We start from the raw sequence: 23,492 nt of genomic DNA on the forward strand, positions 1-23,492 counted from the left end.
ACCTTCTCCATTTGAGCATTTGCACAAATTGGCCCCCGCCAACAAGTGACGATGACAGAGAAAATAGCCTGGCGTGTTGTCAGCACTAGATTCAATGATATGAAGAGAGGGGACAAGCACAATTTCACTAGGAACATCACCACTAATGTCACATTCTAGTTTGATTCATGCATGCGGGGGGTGTCTCTCCTAAAGTCCCCACAATCATTTGGCTAAATATGTGATTCGATACCCTTCGAAGTCCACAAAATATAATTAAAAAATATATGTTTTAAAGAAACACCATCACGTGACACACACTTACCTCCTCTTCATCTTTGGCCAACAGGTGGGCACAAGTGAGGAAGTCCTCATATTTGGCGAAAGGTATGACCGGCTCAGGGAGTTCTCGGAGGTAAAGCTTCATAAGTGACGCCACTGTGTGGACATCTGTGCTACTGCAAGAGGACACAGCTTGATTCTCATTGGGGCTTTCTCCCACCTTCTCACGAATCAAACAATCATACTACTCCTTTAATGAAATTGGATTATTTATCTACTGAAGCAATATTTAAAATATAATAATATGCCTAGCATGTGTTTATACATATTGGAACCTTCAAATGCTTAATATCCATATATCCATATAGCATAAAAAAAGAAAAACCCTTTGTTCACCAGGGTACCTGTCAAACAGAGGCTTGTCCCCGCAATCGAACGCATCCTGCAGCTCTTTGACCAGGTTGGCTTGGCCTGGCATTCTGAACAGACCCTCCTCATCCAGGCCACATTCCCTGATGAAGTCCACACACTGCTCCACAAGCAGCGGTGCCAGGCGATGGCCAAACTTCCTCTCATACTGCACCGTGTCCTCCAGACGCTGTCCGAAAATCCCTGCAGAGACACACAAGTGGGCAGAAAATTTAATATGTTTTCAAAACAGTTACATGGCCATTTTATTGTGATAAATTATTAAATAAGTACTATAATGACATAAAAAACGTGACTTTTGCATTGCATTGTCTCTTATTTTACTTCTTTCATTCATTCATTTAAAATCGTTATATTTGCTGCTGTCACTAAAACATGTATTTTGTTTCCTCATATTCATACATGTACATGCTGAATATTTCGGACAAAAGACTTCTTTGTATGTATTTGTATAAAACTATGCTCTTAGTCGCTACGTACCTACTTTATAGAAGTTTCACAATGAAAACATAAACTTTAAAAGCCGCATTGCCTATTCATGGAGAACTACTTAATTATAAACAAACAGCTGAATTATTATAAAGGTGTAGCTCCATCTTGTTTGACTGCGTGTTTCCCCACGAGTGCTGGCAGCAGCAGCATCAGCAGCAGCAGCAGCAGCAGGATCAGCAGCAGCAGCGGCGTCGCCGCGCCACCGCGCATGCGCGGCTCCGGTCCCGCGCGCGCAGCGTCGCTTAGCGTCCGTTAGTCGAGGCGGGAATCCTGAGGTGATTCGCTCGGTAAAAACGGCGGAGGCGTTCTGGATGAAGACGCATACCCGTCCCGGTAAGAGGGTGGCCTCTCTACCTCAGGATTCTTGCGGTCATTAAAAACCGGGAAAGGTCGTGGAATTTTCCAGGTCTTGGAACACGAAATAAACATATAAAGTTCTGGAAAAGTAATTGAAATCTGACAGACACATGAATGTATAACAACTAGAGCAGGTCTGTAGTGTCTTTGCTGACTGAATGTACTAAGTACAGGCCAAAAGTTTGTACTTTCTTTATTTTCATGACCATTTACATTGGTAGATTCTCACTGAAGGCATCAGAACTATGAATGTGGAACACAATGACACGACATTTCGCCGGGCCATCCCTTTTGCAGATGCGTGTCGGGGTTGTTCTCTGGTGGCTTGCAACAGGTGTGGGCTGTCGCCCATCGGCGCATCTGTGTGGGAATTCGATGCCTAGGAAATGAGGTACAGATTTCGATGCCTAGGAAAATCCGATCTGCCTGCTTGCATGTCAGTTGCATAACTGGTTTATTTCCACATATGAACGAGGCCTGAAACCGGTCTCAAAATATCCGAATGCATGCGTTTTTGTCCTGTTTACACTGTCATGGAACAGATCCGATCTGTGTCACAATTTCAACACACCTATTGCCCACCTCCAGTTCTGACCATTGCAGGTGAGGGCGTCAGTAGTCACAAAGTCACAGGTTCACTTACTTCCATTTTGTCCCTGAGCAAGACACTTAACCCTGAATGTCTCCGGGAGGACTGTGGATAAGGGCATCTGGTAAGTGCCGTAAGGTAAATGCAGGAACAACAAACAAGTGTTGCATGTTTGAAGATGATGGCCCCTCTCTAGCTACCATAGTTAACTCAGATCATCATTTTTTCTGCGTCCAGCCATTAAAGAAAAGGTTCATTTGCTGGCTAATATATCCATATATCCTAATATTGTGTCCTTGTAAGCAGATAAGTGGTCTTAATGCTATAGCTGATTGGCGCATGAAATATAACATTCGTACATATCCATTTTTCACCACATATGTTAAACCATGCAATACAACGTGATACTGAGGGCGGCTAGGACCTCTCTTTTGCAACATGCAAATGTCACGGAGTGGAGCCGCAACGCTCAGAGTACGCAAGTGGCCTTCTGCCGGCATGATTAAATCTTGATTGGGAATATGCAGGATACCATCACTGGGTGTGTTTGAAGGTTTTGATGTAGGTGTTTTTTTTTTGTGTGTGTCTTTAGCATATGCAGGTAAATGTTTTGGGGGGTGTATTTTGATCCAGGATAAGGGGTTACAGGTGGGGTAACCCTGTATTAGGCCCGAGGGATCATTGAGCCAGGGCAGTTGAGACTGGAGGGAGACAGTGCTGCTAGAGCGGGTGAGACAAACATTTTGCTACTGTTGGTGCAGGGCCATTTGGGTTAGCCTGCCTTAATTAGTTTTTCATGTCTTTTGTTTTCTTTGATTTTTGTTCTTTTCGTGTTTGACTTATTTTTGTAGCACTTTTCTGTTTTTTTTTTTACCTGTCCATACACACGTGGACAAAATTGTTGGTACCCTTCAGTCAATGAAAGAAAAACTCACAATGGTCACAGAAATAACTTTAATCTGACAAAAGTAATAATAAATAAAAATTCTATGAAATTTAACCAATGAAAGGCAGACATTGATTTTCAACCATGCTTCAACAGAATTATTTAAAAAAATAAACTCATGAAACAGGCCTGGACAAAAATGATGGTACCCCTAACTTAATATTTTGTTGCACAACCTTTTGAGGCAATCACTGCAATCAAACAATTCCTGTAATGGTCAATGAGACTTCTGCACTTCTCAGCAGGTATTTTGGCCCACTCCTCATGAGCAAACTGCTCCAGTTGTCTCAGGTTTGAAGGGTGCCTTTTCCAGACTGCATGTTTCAGCTCTTTCCAAAGATAGGATTGAGGCAGGGCTCATAGAAGGCCACTTTAGAAGAGTCCAATGTTTTCCTCTTAGCCATTCTTGGGTGTTTTAGCTGTGTGTTTTGGGTCATTGTCCTGCGACTGAGACCAAGCTTTCTGACACTGGCCAGCACATTTCTCTCTAGAATCCCTTGATAGTCTTGAGATTTCCTTGTACCCTGCACAGATTCAAGACACCCTGTGCCAGATGCAGCAAAGCAGCCCCAGAACATAACAGAATCTCCTCCATGTTTCACAGAAGGGACGGTGTTCTTTTCTTGATATGCTTAATTTTTCCATCTGTGAACATAGAGCTGGTGTGCCTTGGCAAAAATCTGTCCATAGGATATTTTTGTGGCTTGTCCACATGTAGTTTGGCAAATTCCAGTCTGGCTTTTTTATGATTTGTTTTCAACAATTGTGTCCTCCTTGGTCGTCTCCCATGAAGTCCACTTTGGCTCAAACAACGACGGATGGTGCGATCTGACACTGATGTTCCTTGAGCTTGAAGTTCACCTTGGATCTCTTTAGAAGTTTTTCTGGGCTCTTTTGTTACCATTCGTATTATCCGTCTCTTTGATTTGTCATCAATTTTCCTCCTGTGGCCACGTCAAGGGAGGTTGGCTACAGTCCCGTGGATCTTAAATTTCTGAATAATATGTGCAACTGTAGTCACAGGAACATCAAGCTGCTTCGAGATGGTCTTATACCCTTTACCTTTGACATGCTTGTCTATAATTTTCTTTCTAATCTCCTGAGACAACTCTTTCCTTCGCTTCCTCTGGTCCATGTTGAGTGTGGTACACACCATGTCATCAAACAACACAGTGACTACCTGGAGCCCTATATATAGGTCCACTGACAGATTACAAGATTGTAGACACCTGTGATGGACACACCTTGGATTAACATGTCCCTTTGGTCACATTATTTTCAGTCTTTTCTAGGGGTACCATCATTTTTGTCCAGGCATGTTTCGTGAGTTTTTTTTTTTAATAATTCTGTTGAAGAATGGTTGAAAAGCAATGTCTGACTTTTATTAGTTAAATTTCATAAACTTTTTATTTATTATTACTTTTGTCAGATTCAAGTTATTTTTGTGACCATTTTGAGTTTTTCTTTCATTGACTGAAGGGTACCAACAATTTTGTCCACGTGTGTATTTGCACTTTTTTCTATCACTTTTGAGGGAAAAAAAGGGAAAAAAAGAATAAAAAATAAAGGAAGAGCACATTTTTTTAATTCATTTTGAGCCTCTCTTTTGACTGAGTAAAAGCAATATACTATTTAAAATGAATATGCTTGTTATTAATTATGTTATTGCCCAGCTCCATGTGGAACATCAATACCTTAACATTAAGGATAAGAAGTTAACATTAAGGATAAAGCACCGGCGCCGTGTTGTGGGGATTTTAATGGTGTTCAAATGAAGCTGCTAATACCGTGTCCTGCTTATTATGATTAATGAATACAGCTATAATGGCCTTTTGTTGTTGTTGCTCATTTATTGTGGAGGAGAGAAGGTCTTTAATTCTCTCTTTCATTACTATTTAATGAAATGGACCTTCTGCACTGGTGACTGTGTGCCCCTTGGACTTACATCTCATGTTAAGAAACATTATCTTCAAAATACTCTGATCACACATCAGATCAAGTACAAGAGCAGAAGAGTGTAGCATCAGTTTTACGCTCTAGCTAGCATGGAGGAAATTAAAGGGACACAGTGGTGTGAGGCTGTGATAAGATTTGTTCATTAGCACATGATTGTATTGATATGTGTTAAATGGATCTGAATGATATGCAATTCATAATTCATTCTGTTGTTGAGAATTCTGTTCATTCTGTTGTTGGGAATAATAGCTTGTTCAGACTACAAGAGATACGAAATCTCAGTTACCTTGAAAAAGTGAAAGTGAATGTCATTGCGAAACACTGCAGCACAGCACACAACGAAATGTGGACTCTGCTTTTAATCCATCACCCTTTGTGAGTGAAGACGGTGCTTTGCTCAGTGGCAACCGTCTGATTACGGGTTTCCATACCCGCTAGGACTCCACAGCCCCTGATTACCTGTCATCACAATCATGCCAGTCAGTGTGATTCTGGGGCCATCTGATAAGGTCATCTTAATGACCTTTTATGATAATTTTTCATGTAAATCCTCATATATATTTATAATGAGGAACATTTTCTGAAGGCATCTAATTGTGCTCAGAGTGTGTTCAGTGTACTGCATGTTACCTCCGCCGAACGGCGCCCAGATCACTCGTCTGATGGCTTTGACCCACTCGTCCATGTCGCTCTGGGAGTTGGCCATGAGCAGGAAGGCCTCATGGCTGACTGCGGCTTTGTCTTTCTCTCCAGCCCCACCTGACGAACAAGTGACAAAACAAATGGGAGGGATAAGAAAAAGGAACTAAGAATCAAAATGTACTAAAAAGGCTAAAAATGGGCAAAGATGCCTCAAGGGAAATGTGTAAAAAAAAAACACCCTAAGGGTGCCAATATTTATTAAAATGTGTACAGAATATTTTAAATACAATGGATATGATGTTTTTTGCAGTTAAAATATTACATTTTCACTGTTTATGTCCAAAAAAAAAATCTTACCAATAACACCAGTACCAATAACAATACGATAACAACATCGAGCTATAGAACTAAAAAAGTGAAATCTTAAAACAAAGAAATTAAAGCAAAGATAATTAGAAGGAGATTTAATTGCCGACAAGTGAGGGCAGTTTGCTCTCAGGATCTCAAGCTTTTGTCACTATAATGCTCCATCATCACTCTGGTGTGAAATGCAAACATGGGCCTGAAACAGCCATGGCTTCCAGGATTTTTTTTTTAGTTTCACAATATACATTTTTCCTCAGAATCGTTTCATGTGTTATCCTCTACAGGTTTTCTAGAATGGTCAAGAGACAACTATTCTCTTCCAAATCTGTCTACCATTACTTTTGAAAGTTATTCACGCAGTTTAGATTTGTATATCCAACCGTCTGTCCATAGAAAATTAAACATTTGCCACTAGATGGCACAGTTGTCCATTATTTTACCTCTCTGTGGGTGTGTGTATAGTCAGAAATGTTAATATGTTGTCATGCAGTGCTTAAATGTCATTTTATGTAATGGCCGTTTGAAAGGAGAACAGTACACAAAGACAAACTAGAAATCTGATCTGAAAAGATAGATAGAAATGATCTGAATGAAGTATTAAATCAACACTGTATCTGAGTGGTGACAATTTAGCTCAATACAAGCAATGTGTTCATTTGTTTGGTCACAAATAATATTAGGTGTGGGCTGTTTATATATAAAGCTTGTTTGCCTAGTACAGTTCACAAATTATGACACTATCTAATGACCACTTGAAAAGATCATTTCCAGGCTATATTAATGTCTGAGTACACACAATTAAAAAAAAAAGATAATTTGTATTCTCTTGGTTTCTTGGCTTCTTGTGGTTTCTTGTTTGTATTGAAGGATCTGGCAACACTGGTCCCAAAGACAACATGACAGCAAAAAGCTGAAACAGCAATAAATATTTCATCCAACCCATTCCGCTTTTGGGAACCTCATTGGTCAGAAGCTTGAGTGCAAATCTTGGAGATGGGGTACAATAACATCTCTGTGAAACCAACACCCATTCACTAAGTGTTAGTATTAGCTGATGAGTGCTCTTCCTCTTTTCTCACTACGGCGAGACATTTTAATTGCCGCACTGCCGTCCCAGCTGGTGACTGTATTTGCAGGAGGCCGGCTGCTTCATCTGGCTTCCTAAAGGTCAAACTCACAGTGGAAATGCAGTCTTTGGCCGATAAAAAGGTAAACCGTTTATTTACCATGGAGGGGCGTGGACGTGTGTTGAGCTTAGATAGCGGGCTTTGTTTCTGCAAATTAACGTCATGCAACGTTATTGTGTCAAGGACTGGAGAATCCTTGCTCCGTTTGACCTTTGACGGCACATCATGCACAAGGGCTCTTATGTTTTTCAAAAGCTCCCAATAAATATGCAGAGCGAAGCCTGGCGCTGTGGAGAGGAAATCCTTTTGAGAGCTTCAGACTCAGGCCTCATCTGGTATTAGCCCTGTGTTTCTAACAGCCTGCTCATATTATCGTTTCGAATTGAGAAGCATCCCACAGGGTGTCATCACAGCATTACACTATATGTCTTACCTAAACATCAAGGTGTCAGAATGGGTCTTTCAATCAAAAGTCACATTTTTGAGGACTTTTTAGAGGGACAACATATATGCGGTTACATACATTTATTTATTTTATTCATTTATAAACCATCTAGAGACATTCTCCTGTATATATGAGGAATTCACTTTATTCAGTTTTCAGATATATTCAGTGATTACGATTATAGAAACAGGTGAACTACAGCAAAATGTTCATATTGAAGAATTTTTTTTTTCTTGTACATAATAATTCTGTTAAAGCAATTATGTCGTCCCTTTAGAAGGTCATAAAAAATGTGAATTTTGATTGACAGACAGAGTTTTGACACCTTGACGTTCAAGAAAGATATGTAGCACCATGTCATGATGAGAGCCTGTGGGATGCTTCTCAACCCACTTCATGCCTTTCTAGGTCCCTTTGACGCCCAGTGAGCTTAGATATGTCCTTTCACACCAGAAGCCAAAGGGAACCACGTTACCTTGCAGTTGCTGTTGGGCGGGTGTCCTTTGCTTGCAGCAGCCCTGCCCCATGTTTGGTTCATGGGTCCTCCTGCTGACACAGATCCGCACTCAGTGCAGGTACCACACATGCCAGCCAGGGAATTTGATGCCAACGGGCTGCCCGCCGCACCATTGCTGCCAGGAACTCGAAAAAAAGCAAGTCTCCCCTTCTGTCCTTCACGGTTTTATTTGTTCATTCGTCAAAGGAAAGATAAAAAAAAAAGTGTAGAAAATGGGTCCTCTTTTTGGTAAAGGAAATCGAGAAACTGAAGTGGTTGTCCTTCTGGAGTGCCTGGCTGCTCTCGCTGTTCATTCTACTCTGACGTTGCAGGGGCAGGGTGGGGGTCACTGCCCTGTCCATCCTGGCCAAACATCACCCCCCTCTTCAGAAAACAAACCATCAGCCCCAGTTTATCAATAGGCCACCGACTACAGATGCAACTGGCACTCCTCTCTTCTCTCAGTCTGCAAAAGGGATTCTGGAATCTCTCCCTCAAACAGACAAGCAAAGCAATAAAAAAATGGGATTATACTAATTTAGCAGATTACGCTCAGTCTCCTACTGTTAAAGTAACTTCCCTCTGAGAGTCTGGACGCTGAAATGCATGAGCCTCACAAGCACTGTCTGGCAAAGCTCTTCCTTTACACCAGCAAGCTAAAGGGAACCATTGTTTCTTGTGTCTGTTTTTTCTCTCTATCCTCTTTCTTGACGCTTTTTATGCATATGAAGAATGCAGACATGAAAACCTGAGACACAAAAGGCGGAGTATGGCAGAAAAAATGCTTGGTGCATAAAACCAACATGCAATATGAGGCACTAGTGATGAAAGGTGAACTTTTGCATGTCTTGTTTTGCATGCAAAAGATTAAAGCAAGCTGCAAATCATCTACAACAAATCATGTTTCTTTTCTATGAACCAACTACATCCAATGGGTTAACGTCTAAGAATCCCAACAACAATGCACTGCTTTCTTTCTTTGTGTCTTTCCATTAGTCCCGGGATAAGGAAGGGATAAGCTTTAAGAAGCAGGTTCTTCGATAGGACAGTGTTCACCGGAAAAGACTTAAAAATGAAAATAATATCGTTCTTGGACAGTGTGTAAAGTAAATAATCATACAGTCATGTGAGAAAATTAGGACACCCCATTAAATAATCAGCTCTTTATTAGGAAATGTTCACATATCAATGTCCAATCATGTTTTTATGTGTGTCTGGAAAAGAAAGTGACTACAAATAAACAAACAAAAAAAATGTGTATTTTAATGGAGGAAAAAGTTAGGACGCCCTACCCCCTAATAAGCAGTGTTGGCCCCTTTGGCTGATATAACTTCGGTGAGACGCCTTTGGTAGCCTTTTACCAGTCTCTGACATCGATCAGAAGAACGTTTGCCCCACTCCTTAACGCAGAATTCTTTCAGCTGTGAGATGTTTGTGGGTTTTCTTGCACGTACAACCCGTTTCAAGTCACCCCACAGCATCTCAATGGCATTAAGATCAGGGCTTTGACTTGGCCATTCCAGGACTCTCCACTTCTTAGTTTTTAGCCAGTCCTTGGTGGATTTGCTGGTATGCTTTGGGTCATTTTTTGCAGATGGTTTCACATGTTCTTCAAGCGCCCTCTGATACACAGTAGAATTCATGATGGATTCTATAATGGTGAGCTGGCCAGGTCCTGCTGCAGCAAAGCATCTCCAAACCAAGATACTGCCACCTCCATGCTTCACAGTTGGTATTTGTATTTGGTTTACGCCAAACATGTCTTCTGTTCTGGTGTACAAATAATTCAATTTTAGACTCATCTGTCCAAAGAACATTATTCCAGAAGTCATTGTATTTGTCTACGTTCGCTCTGGCAAGCTTCAGTCTGGCCTTAATGTTTCTCTTAGAGAGCAAAGGTTTCCTCCTTGCACACCTCCCATGAAAGTCTCTTTCTGATAGTAGAGATGCACTTTCACATTGACAGTAGCCAGAGCCTGCTGTAGTTCCCGTGATGACATTTTAGGATTTTTGATGACTTCTGGGGGTCAGTTTGCTTGGACGGCCAGACCTGGGCATGGTGGCAGTTGTTGTGAATGTCCTCCAGTTGTAAAAAAATTTTTCGGATGGTGTAATGGCTGATGTCAAATTCTTTTGAGATCTTTTTAAATCCCTTACCAGACTCATAAGCGGCCACAATCTTCTTTCTGAGGGCATCAGACAGCTCTTTAGCGCTCACCATGGTGCTCACTTCAACGCTTCAACAGTCAGGAGCACACCAAACTAATCTGAGGTTTAACCAGGGCGAGGCACCTTTACAAGGCTGGGTAACAATGTATTGATAATATGCACCTGACGTGATACATTGGGTGTGATTTTAACCATTTTAAGTGGGATAATATGTGGGGGTGTCCTCATTTATTCCTCACCAGAAATTGCATCCTTTTTAAATTACATTTCACTGAAAGTTTTAAAAAGGCTTTTCTTAATTTTGTAATTGTTTAGTTATATTATTTGGATCCCTCAATATCATTAAAATTAAATATCCATATGTCCAAATATATTTTAGGGTGTCCAAATTTTCTCACATGACTTTACATAACTGAGGTGGGAAAAAACACCTTTGATTTGCTGAATCTTACTGTTCAGCTCGTTTGCAGTTAATTCTGGGTCACATGGAGTAGGATGCCTATATCTTTAGTTAGTTTTCACCACCAAAACAAACATGCAGACCGATTATTAGTTTTTAAAAATCTGTTGGTATAATGTTTGTCATTTCGGCGTCAAGATTCTGGAGTTTCAGCGAGGCGTTTAATTTTATGTGTGCTGCATTAACAGGTCAAAAAAGATTTAGGTGATCTTGTTTACAGTCTTTTCAACTGTGTAGACTACATATATCATCCAATTTTACTTATACTATACGATTCAAGCCATTATACGATATGATGATCACCCAAAACAATTATTTTGTGAAATTAGAAGTAGATTAAAAGACAAATGTACCTGTACATCAGTTTCTTAATTTCTGCGAGTGCTTAGTAACTTACACTCAGTACTAGCATTCTGTTCTACAATTTTCACAGGTTCAGCTTCCAAAGACTGTCAGTGCCAAAAATATAAAGGCCACAGTCCCTGAGCATGACACTTAACCCCGACTGTCTCCAGGGTGACTCTCCCTGTCACTACTGATTGTAAGTTGCTCTGAATAAGGCCGTCTGATAAATGTTGTAAATGTAAATACATTTTCATTTTAATAGTTATCAATGGCATTTCATTAAAAAATTATGTCAGAAGTGGCCAATTCAGTTTACCTAAAATTAATTCATTAAACCAGTACATGAAAAACTAGACATTAGAGCCGCAATAGATGTACTGTACTTTTACTTTTGATACTTAAGTTCATTTGTTGGCAAATACTTTTGTACTGTTACTCAAGTGGAAATTTAAATGGAGGACTTTTACTTTCATTGAAGTAAAATTTTGGCTAACTCTACTTTAACTCAAGTACGTGGTTTGTGTATGGTGTATAGTGGATGTCAAGTCCTGTCCTGATGTCCAAAAATGTCAAGATTATCAGTGGTTCTAACAAAAGCCATTTCATTTGCCACAATCAACAATTGTTGCACAAAAGCAACTCCATATAGGGCCATTTCGTACATCACCTGGACATTTTACATGATCAACCAGAACTGTGGAACATAATGTTATTATCACATGCTCTAAATTACACAACATTTCTTTTTGTCTGCCTCACAAATGAAAAGCTCTAATCCACTCAGTGTTGTTAATACTGAAAGAGAAAGCTGAAAAAAAAACCTGCGCCATAATGTTGCTAGATACCTTTTTTTTTTTAAATATGTGATCAATATATAATTACGTATATAACTGCCATCAGTATGCACTGAGCGTCCCGTTCCTCAACTTACAGTGTAGCCTTTTCTTACAGTATTACCACAGAAGGTGTATGTACTCAAAGCAACCTCTTTATTGAAGTTACCTTTATTTCTTCCCTCATTTACCGCCTGGCAGTAGTTATAATCCACATATTGAATGAAGGTTTTTGGCAGGGAGTGAAAGTGGAGGCAGTACACAACAGGTCTTTCTGATGTATTTAGAGGGAATAAAAGGTCTCACAAGGAGCAATCAGATTTAGAAAGATGGAATTGAAGATGTGTAGAGCGTTGTAAGCATGAAATGTGTGTCTAAATTGATCTTTTCCATCCTGTTCCAAAGCATTTCAGAGTCAATAATGGGGTTTTGAGTCTTCCAGCCCACACTTTGCTGGTAGGGAATGATTGTTGCCACATACCCGTGTAATATTTGCTCACTATAAATGAAACACACACACACACACACACAACAGGCTGCTACAATAAAGAAGAATGGTCCACCAGGCAAATACTGGCCCAGGCACCACAGGTCTCCACAGAGTTAAGGAATAACTATTCCTTGATTTTCAGTGAATTTGCATGCAATGAAATTAAAGATTTGTGGGACTAAATTAAACTCTTTAAGATTCTTTTTCTCACAATTGGACTACATTTTACTAAATATCATCTAGTTTGGCAGCAGGAAGGAGAAGAATGCTGTGATGTAACATAAGCCTGATATGCACTGGAGTGCTTATATGATTTTCAAATTTCTTTTATCTTCTAATTAGTATCATTTAGACATCCCTGTGATTTAGCTAATGGTGGTCCCCAGCTGAGAAACCAGCAGGAGTATGACTGAACGGAGTGAGTCTTTTGAAGAAAAGTCCTATTAATGTTGCATGTTGGGTTTGCATTTGGGTTCTTTTGATTTCGAATGCCTTGATAGAATGATATAAGCTCTGCGTGCTCAGTCTCTAGACTCTACCAGTTGTGCTTTCTGCTGCTAATCTGTTTTAGGGCTTCTCGATTATTTGGAAAAAAAAAACTCATCAACAAGACCGTTCACATTTATGTTTATGGCATTTATATATGCTCTTGTCCGGAGCAACATATTAGTGCTTTGTAGTCCATGTAGTTCATATCTGATCAACAATTGCTGTTCAGCTAAATTGCATAACACCGTAAGTTTTATTAAAGTTATTTGAAACTGTGTTTGGACATTGTTGGACAGTGAACCCATTCTTAAATCTAATAAATCTAGTGGCCTTTGATTCTTGGAACGTGCCGTTGTCTCATAGTAAAGCTTTTGACTGTCACATTGACTCACCCGGAACAATCTCAAACAGATGCCGGCCCGGCTCCTCTGGGTTTGCCGTCAGCTCGTTCACTTGACTGCCCTTCAGGGGAATGCAGCCCTGAAGAATGTGAGTAAGATTTCAGTCATTTTGCATGAAACACAACATACAGTAGAAACCCCTACCATGTGGCTACTTCTAGAGCCTGTAGTCAAGCTGTTGTAATGTACAGTTTGCGTTTAGCATCGCCTAGTCCTTCATCAGTGGTAGGTTTCTGACCACAGGATTGCTTCTGGCTGGATATTTTTGGGTTGTAAAGCCCATTTTACCATATTTTCTTGTAAAGTGTAGCTATAAGTTTGGAGTATGTACAGTTCTAATACGCATATTAAAAATACCAAAACATAGCTAACATAATCGAATTCATATTTCTGCTGACAGAAGAGGCAAACTGAGAATGCTGCTTTTGAGAAGTACGTTCTTTGAAATACAGTAACTGGAAGCAGGCCACTTGGTTGTGTTAGAACACCATCTGATCGTCAAGACCCTTCCTCATATGAGATAACGAATACACTACATGAAAGCCTAGAGCAGTTGCCATGGCGACAAATTGGGAGAACTGCATTACATGACGAGCGGCTTAGCTGAGCGACCATCAGTGAAATGAGCTCTGGTGAGTGCTACAGTATTCTCTTGATAGGTCATGCACACTCAGTAAAGCAGAGTAGCCCTCATTAATATGGTGCTGTTATGCTGTTATTGAACATTTTCCCTGAGCATTTGCATTTCGAGCAAATAAAGCCTTGCAAATGTAGCGGCACTCCCATTAACATGGCGGCAACCTGGCACTGTAACAGTTTCTGCAGAATGGACGGAGGGACTGCAAGGCCCCTGCCAGACCATCTGGCTCCCATGAAAATTGAATTTTACTAATCAGAATTGATTAATGTGATGCTTTTGAGACTGGCTGTCACATTGATTATGGTTTATTTCCAACAATCAGGGGTCAGAGTCCCAGGGCCAGAAGGCCAAGGGAAAGTACTAATGGGTTTCCTTATTAGATGTCCAAACCTTGGAGAAAGAGCAGTTGCTTGCTCTGACGTTCAAGTCCTTAAGTCTAGATCCCTAATTTGATCCTTGAGACTTAGTAACTGCTTATTAAGGATGACTGTTTATTGGGGTTGAAGAAGCCTATAAACTTGCCAAACTAATTGACAAACCCCCAGATCCCACACACGTCCCTGGGCAAGACACCTATCCCTGAGTTATCCCTAGAATAACTCTCTGGATAAAAATATATGCTAGATGTCAAGATAGTCCTTTTGCATTGGATTACTAGGACGTCTCAGAACCGAGGCCTTTAGGTGTGTTCCGAGCAACAAGCTGGTAGCCAGGAACCCTGCATAGTAAAGCTCTTTACAATGACCTTGACTCAATCACTTGAGTCATCAGGGTGGAAATGTTTCAATTTCCTCAGTGGCTCAAATGCTTAGATATCAATGACAGCATATCAAAGTTAACCATTTTTTAACAGTCAGTGTCTCTGCATGCCTTGTTGATTTAACTTATCCTTCAGGCTGCATCTTTTTTTTTTTCCGTAAAAAGTTGTTTGTTCTAGACAGATGTAATAAGGCAGTGACACATTACCACCTGACAAAATGCACGCTCCTTAGGAACCAATTATTGTTTCTGGCGAGAAATTCTGAACTTGAATGCACTGAGTAGTTACAGTAGTTATTGCCATTACATCTGCTTTGCAGAGGTCACAGTTGGGGTCTCTGTTTGGTTCTCTGTACCTGTTTTTTCAATGGCTATTTGACATTAATCCTATAAGTTTGTCTAACCTCATTGATCACTGTATTTTGGGTTGGAACGTGCATGTCTATGGTTCTTTCTTTATTGTTACATCTGTTACTCTGTCTTACCTCTGCCGCTCAAACCAAGATGGAGGAAAGGTTGTTTATGGCAGTGAATATAGGTTGATTATATAGGTTGATTTAGTTCAACCGTATCAACTTACTGTGACAGTGTGAGGAAGGAGAAACATGTTGCATGATGCCAGGTAAGTTTTGACAGTGAATGTTGCTCACTTTTGGTGGTGTAGAAATAGAAGTTGATACTTGCATACCTTCTTTTCAGGTTGTTAACTGCAATAATAAAGTGTAGTTATAAAACTATACTTTAAAAACATGATCATGAGGGCGATGCTCCGTAATGGTGTTAACCACGCCTCCTTTTTTTAATGGAGCGTTTGGTTTTAAAAAAAATAATCCAGTCAGATGATTATTTTGCTTTAATTCATGATGTGCATGTAATTGGGAATTGCGTCCAAAATGACTGATGACGATTCTCACTTATGTCCATGTTTGATTCATGAAACAGACCAAATCACAGCTTCTAATTCAGCATGTCCTCCTCTCTCGTCCGGCCGTAAGATATCTTGTATGATTTGCCTGCATAGCTATCATTGATTAAGAGCAGAAAAGGTTGGTGGATCGATGTTCTCACACACTGCCTAGCAAATCAATGATGTTAGGATTGGTATTGACAGCCTCTGATGAGGGAAGACCCTGTCTAGCACCCCAGCCAGAACAGAGTGCTAACTCCATCTGAACGCCATTGATTGGCCAGCCATTACAGGGCCAGTGGTCAGCCCAAGAGGGCTGTGCGGATCAGCAGATGGAGATTCGGCTCTGCCTGGGATTAGCTATAGACAGTGGTAGATCCTGCCCTGCTGCTCTGTCAGTTAACCCCGGTCTAATATTGTATCCAACAAAGAAATCGAAACTGGGGAGAAAAACTGTACTCACCCATGTTATGTACAAAAATGAGACCTTTGCCCACTCTAGCCATGATTTAGTTGATCTAGTTGATTTGGATGTATGCTTGGGGTCATTGTTGTAACAAAAAGGTTAATATAATGTTAATTTACATGTTTGAATAGTATGTTAATACAATGTTAATTCAATGTTGAAAATGTATATTTTAGTAAATAACGAAAACCGTAGATTGTGGAAAGTTGTTGAAAGTTGAAAACCAAAGATAGGTTGAAAGTTACTTTTTCTCCTGCAATCAAAATGCATTGCAATTGTTTACTGAATTTGCATAATTAGGCAATTTAGGACACAAAAGCCAATATAGAATGAAAAACATTATACAAGAATAAATTAAGTATGTTATTGACACTGATAACTAAACGTTCCAACAGAAATTGACAGAACCACAGTCCAAAAATCAAATAGCTTTCAAAGCAATTCTGCAGGATTGCTCTTTTTTTCATCAGCCACTATTTTTCATTTTCTTGACAAAAGAGATAAATAAGAGTATGACAGGTAATTTATTGTACCTGTGGCTTAGTCTCCTCCTCATCTTTGTAGAAGTAGAGGTGGTCGGCCCGCAGAACAAACCAGCGCAGCTGCCAGTTCTTCATGATGCTCCTCTGCTTCTTTAACCAACCAGCCTTTAGTGCCCCCTCCAGGACGCCTGGGGAGGTGGGCCGGCATGGCCCGCGGGATACCTCACCCATCACCATACTCTTGGACCTGGCTGTGGGGTATAGCAAAACAAGGTTATTTATTCAGTATGGTGCATTACAAATTCCTAGGAATGTGCAAGTTGGTTGGAGTAGAGTAGATAGTTAGAGACACAATGGTTTGTATAGCAGTTAATAGGTCCCACACATTTTTGTTTGGTTTATTTGGGACATTAGGTAGCATAAAAACATTACAATGTTCTCACTGCATTTTCTCCGCAAGAAGATGATTAGCTTAAGAACATTTTGTTTTTATATAGGTCTTAGTGGTCCCCTAGTACCGTATCTGAAGTCTCTGCATTGGTGCAGAATTACAGTTACTTTGAGCCAGTCAGACAATGAGATTTTTCCGTTTCTGTGTTTAAAGAGGAGGATAGGGAGGGACGAGGGGCAGAGCCGCCTACAGAAGTTTCGGGGCATTCACGGAAAATACGTCATCAACACCATTCACCAACCGTAATGTTTGGTGCAGACAGGAAGTCGTGTTGCTGTGTTTCCAGAAAAAAAATAAATCTCCTTGTGACTCTTTACACCTATTGCCATTTCTAGCCACTGCAGGACCACAGACAGGCTAGGTGTACTCTTATTAATGTTAAATAATCTCACAAAACGAAAATTTCATGTCAGGGGACCTTTAAATCCAGAGATTTGGGATGAAATCTCGTTTTTTTTCCAAAGTAAGCATAAAGCAGCATATCTTTGGTTTTCCTTATTTGCAAAATTCTAATTAATTTTCGATTCAAACATTAAGACCAAAATAATATTATACAAACATACTATTTCTAAGTGTTAAATCAAACAAAATTAGTATGTCTACATTATTCACTAAACATTACATTTAAAAAATGGGCAAAAAATGAAGGTTAAATCCACAAATGTACCACAAAATGTGGTTACATATTGTGAAGCAAGGACACTACAAATTCTGTAGCGTGTCACTTTTAGCATTATGTGCTCAGTGTTATTATTGCAATATGAATTGGTAAAACTTTCTGGTATATGGTCAACGAAACAAGGTATGAAAATCATCTGGTCATTAAATAAATCCCTGATTCTCCAGAGAAAGGTTGGCTGTTCACTTTATTGGTTTTCACTTAATTGCTGCGAGGATGATGGTGCTCTGTGTGTTGTTTGCCTGGCTTGGAGCCCTTGCAGGTTGATGAGACCTCAGATGAAGCCCTCTGTAACTTCGAAAGCCTGTGGATAAGCCCTGGACTCTGGCCTGCTCTGCCATAACCCACAGGGGAAGGAGGGGCTTTCAACTTCTGAGAAGGTCTCTGAGGACCGGCCTGAGGCTGTAACCATGGGTTTTTTCAGACCACATTAATTCAAATGCTAAAGATAGGTGCACACATGCAGACAGTGAGAATGTGACAGCTCCCAAATTCTTCCTGAACTTTATTATATTAACCATCATGATTAGTGGAAAATGCATAATACATGACTCAATTCCTTTTTTTTTTCATTTTATTCTTAGACCAAATTTTTCGCTGGCAGCTCTGTAATTTTAGGCCAGTTGTGCCGGACAGAGCTATCTCATCATGTATAATTTATAGGAATCAATCGCTCACGCTGCCTTCCTTCTGCCCCTGGCTAAGCCACATGTGATCAATGAATGTACAATGGAAGAAAAAGAAAAATCAATGACATTTTTCTCGTTTTTTTTCTTCATTCACAGTGTTTTAACAAAGATTTTACTTGACGTACAGTGGGTTTTACTGTAAAAACCATCCTCCTATCGAATCATGAGTGTCGTCCTTAATCATGTTTATGTCTCTTTCTTGCAAGGCCGAGACGAGTCGTAATGACTGCCACGCCTGCACACATAACTGCACCCCCCCACCCCGGCAGCCCCAGCACTCTTGTAATGGCGCTCCCTCATCAGCAGGTCCGTTTATCACATTATGCTGCAGCTTCAGCTCGGAAACAGAACGTTGTGCTACTAGCGGCTACTTTCTACCTTACTCAGCCAGACACAGATCTCCTGACACTAATATATAGAATTTGCCGCTATTTTTTTTTACACTTGATTACTAATACCGATCAATAACTACTTTTCAGATGCCCTAATAAGTGTTCTAGTTTTAGATTCATGTGAATCTAAATCTAGACCGGGGAAACATTGCATGTTTATATAAATGCATCTTTACATAAAATAATATTATTAAAATTACAGTGATTCTGAAATTTTTTTTCAATGCTTTTTCTATTTCGACTGTTTTTTTTTTACCATGTTTTCCGATTGTTAGACAGCCTGAACTTTTGTAAGGAAAACACATTTCTACTATTTTCCGTTAAGAGCCAGCATTTCTTCTGAGAGGGTTCAACATGTCAATTAGAGAAGACGAGAAGTCAGCACTTGGACCTCTGAGTATCTGGCAGCTCTCAAGAAAACTCTAAATTAGTGCGATTTACAGGAAAAGTGTCCAGCTTTGGGTCTCTCTTTATCGCACTGGAACACACCGAATGCATGATGCCAGGTCCAAGTTGTCCGACACACAGCACAGATTTTGCTGCTTGATGATTCATACCTTCCCAGTTTGTCATGGGTGTTGCTAGAATGTGGTCATTTCTGAAAGTAGGTTGTCGGAAACAAAAAGTTGCATTTTATAGAAATCTACTACTTTATACTGCGTAAAGAAGCGAATAGATTCTCACTACCATGTTTTTTAATATACATTTTTAAAAATGTCTTTTAAACATTTTTGCAAACTGGTATCTTATTTGTATTGCCGACACTAATACCTCAATAGTTTTAACAAAGTGCAAGCTGAAATTATTCAGAATATAACAGAACAAGTATTCACAGGCTCATTTAACCTAACTGGATAGACTCCACTGTTAGTGCACTGACGTTAAGGTAGTAAAAAAACAACAGATAAATCAGTCTAAAAGATTTAATTGCTAAACATTTCTTGTCCTCACTTGCTTGGAGGCTGATGTGGCTCAAACGCTGGCAATCTGCAACTGTTGACATGCGTATGCATGTGCTTGTGTGTTGCTTTATTTCTTCCTGCAGTTTTGAATGACAGCACAACCCTAATGTATAACTTCTATACGAAACTGAATGAAGCATTGGAGTTTTTTTTGCCTTAGTATAATGTGGGCAATAAAAATAAACACCAGTGGGATTTGAAACCCATGGTGTAATACATAACAAGCGCAAAACTGGCTTCATCCACTACACCAAGGACCATGATGGTGGTGGTTCACCATCGCATGCTTACCTGTTTAGATCTGACAGGCACATGTTAACTTATTTTGTGTTCGAAAATTGTCAAAATGCTAACACAGATTTACTCATATGGCATTATAAAAAAGGAAAAAGATTCTACTCATAGACACGCCATTTGATTTTAATATGTGATTTAGCTATTATTTAAGTACCAGAAAATATTGAGAAACGTGATTTTGCCATTATTACACACCCTTATTGCTGAACTATGTATTTTGTTCAGTAAATATACTGATTTGAACATGAACTAGGCCCAAATTGAGTATTTTTGTGACGGTAATTCTGTCAACAATTTTTCAAAGCTGTCATTTTTATCAAGGATAAAGTGACCATTTTATTTAGTTATTTTAATTTGTCTCATGCTTTTTCATTAATGAATATCTTCCATTTGTCCGTAACTAGGTGTGAATGAGTGTGTGTGGGTGGTCAGGTATCAGTATGTGTTCTCTCAGGATGTCAGGAGGAATCCCTGAAGTGGTCGCTGAAGCGTATTGATGCTGAGCTGCCAATAGGTGCTGCTTATGTTCTCATTTAACGCTGATAGTGTAAAATCGAGATAACGCTTTAGCCGTCAGCTAAGGTGGTGATTTTTCTTGTTAAAAAAAGAAAAAACTTTCAGTGTTAACCCCCCCTCAAATGTAATACCATACTATACTAGACTGTACTGTAGACTGTACTATAGACTACACTGTCATGTACTGCATATGGCACAATGCAGTATATGTATACATTGTAATGTACTATATGTGGTATAAATAGCATATATTGAGCATATGGTTTGAAAATGATTGCTTTTATGAAGCATGATGAGAAGCGAGGGAGAAAAAGCAGCAGCAGCATCAATCATCTGGAAGTGACACGAGCATCAGATGAAGGAGAAAAGCTTGACTAATCATGTGTGAAGGAGGAAGCAACAGTAGATGTGTAGAGAAGAACGGCTGCACCCACCTCTCCTGGTCTGTCGGATTTTGGGACTCAGCATGGCTGTCATCACTGGGCCAGAATCTCTCCTGTCGGCATAGTCGTGCACCCCTCCTCTCTCAACGCATCCACGACGTCCTGCTCCTCTCTCCTTCTTCTCCTGCTGCCGTTCTCTCTCTCTCTCTCTCTCTCTCTCTGTTATTCCTCTGACCTCATGCAGCAGGCACCGGTTTGTAGGGGAGGGGTTGAAGGGGTACACACACACACACTCATACACAAACACACACTCCCCCAGCCCACACCCAGCCTCCTGTATTATTCATAGGGCTCCTCTTTGCTGACCAGTCGCTGCACCGCGTGATTATGCCTGTCTGACGTTCTGGGGATCCGGGTGGCGCGTTGCTTTCCTCCTAATTGGCTGCAGGCGTGTGTGCCCTCGCTCGCGCTCTCTTCGGGGATCTGCGTTTTTTTTTTCCTCCTCCCTCTTCAGTTCCCCTCCCCTCTGCCTCTCTCTCTCTCTCTCTCTCTCTCTCTCTCTGTTTCTGCATCTATTTTTCCTCTCCACTCTCAGCCCCTTCAACTCGCTCTGCCTCGCCATACCTCCCCCCTCTATATCTCTTGTAGTAAAGCGATACAGGCTTCCGCCAGCCACACACCCCCCCCCCCCCCCCCCCCCCCCCAACGGTACGCAAGACAATCAGCCTCAGCACCAGCAAGGCAATTGAATCAGCACGAGCCTGTAGACCACAGCTGGCCTTACTGCAGCGAGGGGAGGTGGGGAGGAAGGGAGCGATCACCACACGCCCCGGCAGAAGCCTAAATGAAGCAGCAATAAACCAACCCGGGGCTCAATTCTGCTGTTTCAACCGCTGTTTCGGGGTTTGTTTACATCACAGTAAATGTCAAAATCAGTCCCATCCCATTACACACCATTATCCTGCCAACCACAACCATCAGATTCAATATAAAATGCTTAAAGCCAAATGATCAGTGATGTCAATCAAAACAATATCAATTTTAATCTTTGCCATAATTTCAGATTAATATAAATGTTTACACATAAGATGTTTTATGGTGACGCCAGTGCTAATGGCACACCGGTTGAATGGTTGAACACTGGTCTAGGCTGTGGAAGCAATTTTTGGAGGATGGGTGTGGAATTCCCAGGTTACTGAGCACCTCAAGGTCATGCTGTGATGCCGCAGCGCGTTGAAACGGTGAAAAGATTGAGGTCAGTTATGCCAGGCCCCTGGAGCTGACCGCGCTCGCATACAGAATGTCGAGGCGTCTTGAAAATCGGGGGCTCCATTTGACCTTCCATTATGGGCACAACACAGGCTTGATTGCATTTGTGTTTCTGAGATTGGGGGGTTCTTTCCTGCGACATGTTGCCGTGGTGTCAGGTATTGATTGCACGTGTGCGGACGATTCAGCGGTGCGTCATTTCAGAGGCGACATGCCGGGATATCGTCACGTTTGGAAATTCATGAATTCCTCTGAAAAGACGCACCGCTGAATCATAGCACAGCATTGAGTATAAAATGACTAGAGTCCCCTAATGATAAAGCAAAATCTCTGACTGCAAAGGCACTCAGTTAGGGTTAGTTATGCTTATATAGAACCCCCTCAGAACACATTTTCATACAATAGTCATTTCAAAACCTCATGAATATGCATTGCAATCCACCATTGAGTGGAACGCAACACGTAGACGTAAGATTTGTACTTGTAAGATTAATGTAACCGAGGGCTCAAGGTGATAGAGTCACCTTGAAAGAAACAGCCCATTAGGCTCTCTGGCCCTAAAGCAGCACCGTCAATGCAGTTTTTTAAAGCACAGATTGAGATACACTTTACCCTTGTGTCATTTGTCTTTTTTTTTCTGAACCGAAATCCTTACCAGTTAAAAATTGCTCTGCATGAGAACAATAATTGAGTCTGACATTCATGGTCATTGACGGTGGAAGTCAGTGAGAGATTTTTTTTTAACGTATGTTAAAACATATTTTCTCCTGTGAGGTTTAATGTCATGGTTTTAGGCAGAGAAAAAAAACGCTCCCTGATCAGTCACCAGTCAAGCTCACGTCATCTCATTTGCTAATGGTGTTGGCCATCTTTTCAACACTGAAGGGTTTTACGGTCTGCCAGCATGACACTGTGGCCATAAAAGTAGATTGGTCTGTCACTTCTTTGGCTAGACCTGGGAAAAAAGTGTAGTGATAACATTCATCTTGTTGTCTTCATCATTAATTTCACAATCTCAGCATATTTTAAATGCTTGTTTCTTGTCTGATTAAAATGTAATGTATTCCATCAACATTTGAGTATGATGTTGGTGTAATTTACAATAAAGGGTACATCAGTTTGAATAATAAAGGTTTTATATTTATTATTTTGAGCAGTGTTAGTGCTAGTTGATCAGTCTCTGTTTCAAAGAGGATTAAATTGTAATGTATGCAAAGGTGCTATTTTCACCATTTCTTTTTATTACAGGAGCAGCTTTGTCAGAACACAATCACAATTCACCACATGCACATGTACGGCCTAGCAGC

The 23,492-nt window shown here is 40.5% G+C and overlaps 2 protein-coding genes across 2 annotated transcripts in view; one reads left to right on the forward strand and one right to left on the reverse strand.

Annotated features, from left to right (window-relative positions):
* mapk8b (mitogen-activated protein kinase 8b) overlaps positions 1-1,001 on the forward strand; it is a 23,176-nt gene extending 22,175 nt beyond the window's left edge. Inside the window, exon 7 of the mRNA XM_028970732.1 lies at positions 329-1,001. Coding sequence (XP_028826565.1) covers positions 329-342 — 14 coding nt within the window. The 3' untranslated portion in view covers positions 343-1,001. The remainder of the gene's footprint in view (positions 1-328) is intronic.
* arhgap22b (Rho GTPase activating protein 22b) overlaps positions 1-21,390 on the reverse strand; it is a 25,838-nt gene extending 4,448 nt beyond the window's left edge. The window contains exons 1-6 of the mRNA XM_028970726.1: positions 20,968-21,390; positions 16,599-16,798; positions 13,285-13,372; positions 5,661-5,789; positions 666-873; positions 305-437 (exon numbers count right to left, since the gene is read on the reverse strand). Coding sequence (XP_028826559.1) covers positions 305-437; positions 666-873; positions 5,661-5,789; positions 13,285-13,372; positions 16,599-16,798; positions 20,968-21,010 — 801 coding nt within the window. The 5' untranslated portion in view covers positions 21,011-21,390. The remainder of the gene's footprint in view (positions 1-304; positions 438-665; positions 874-5,660; positions 5,790-13,284; positions 13,373-16,598; positions 16,799-20,967) is intronic.
* Positions 21,391-23,492: the final 2,102 nt, after the last annotated feature.

Source organism: Denticeps clupeoides, chromosome 2 (genome assembly GCF_900700375.1).
Source record: "Denticeps clupeoides chromosome 2, fDenClu1.1, whole genome shotgun sequence".
In the NCBI taxonomy this organism is placed as follows: domain Eukaryota; kingdom Metazoa; phylum Chordata; class Actinopteri; order Clupeiformes; family Denticipitidae; genus Denticeps; species Denticeps clupeoides.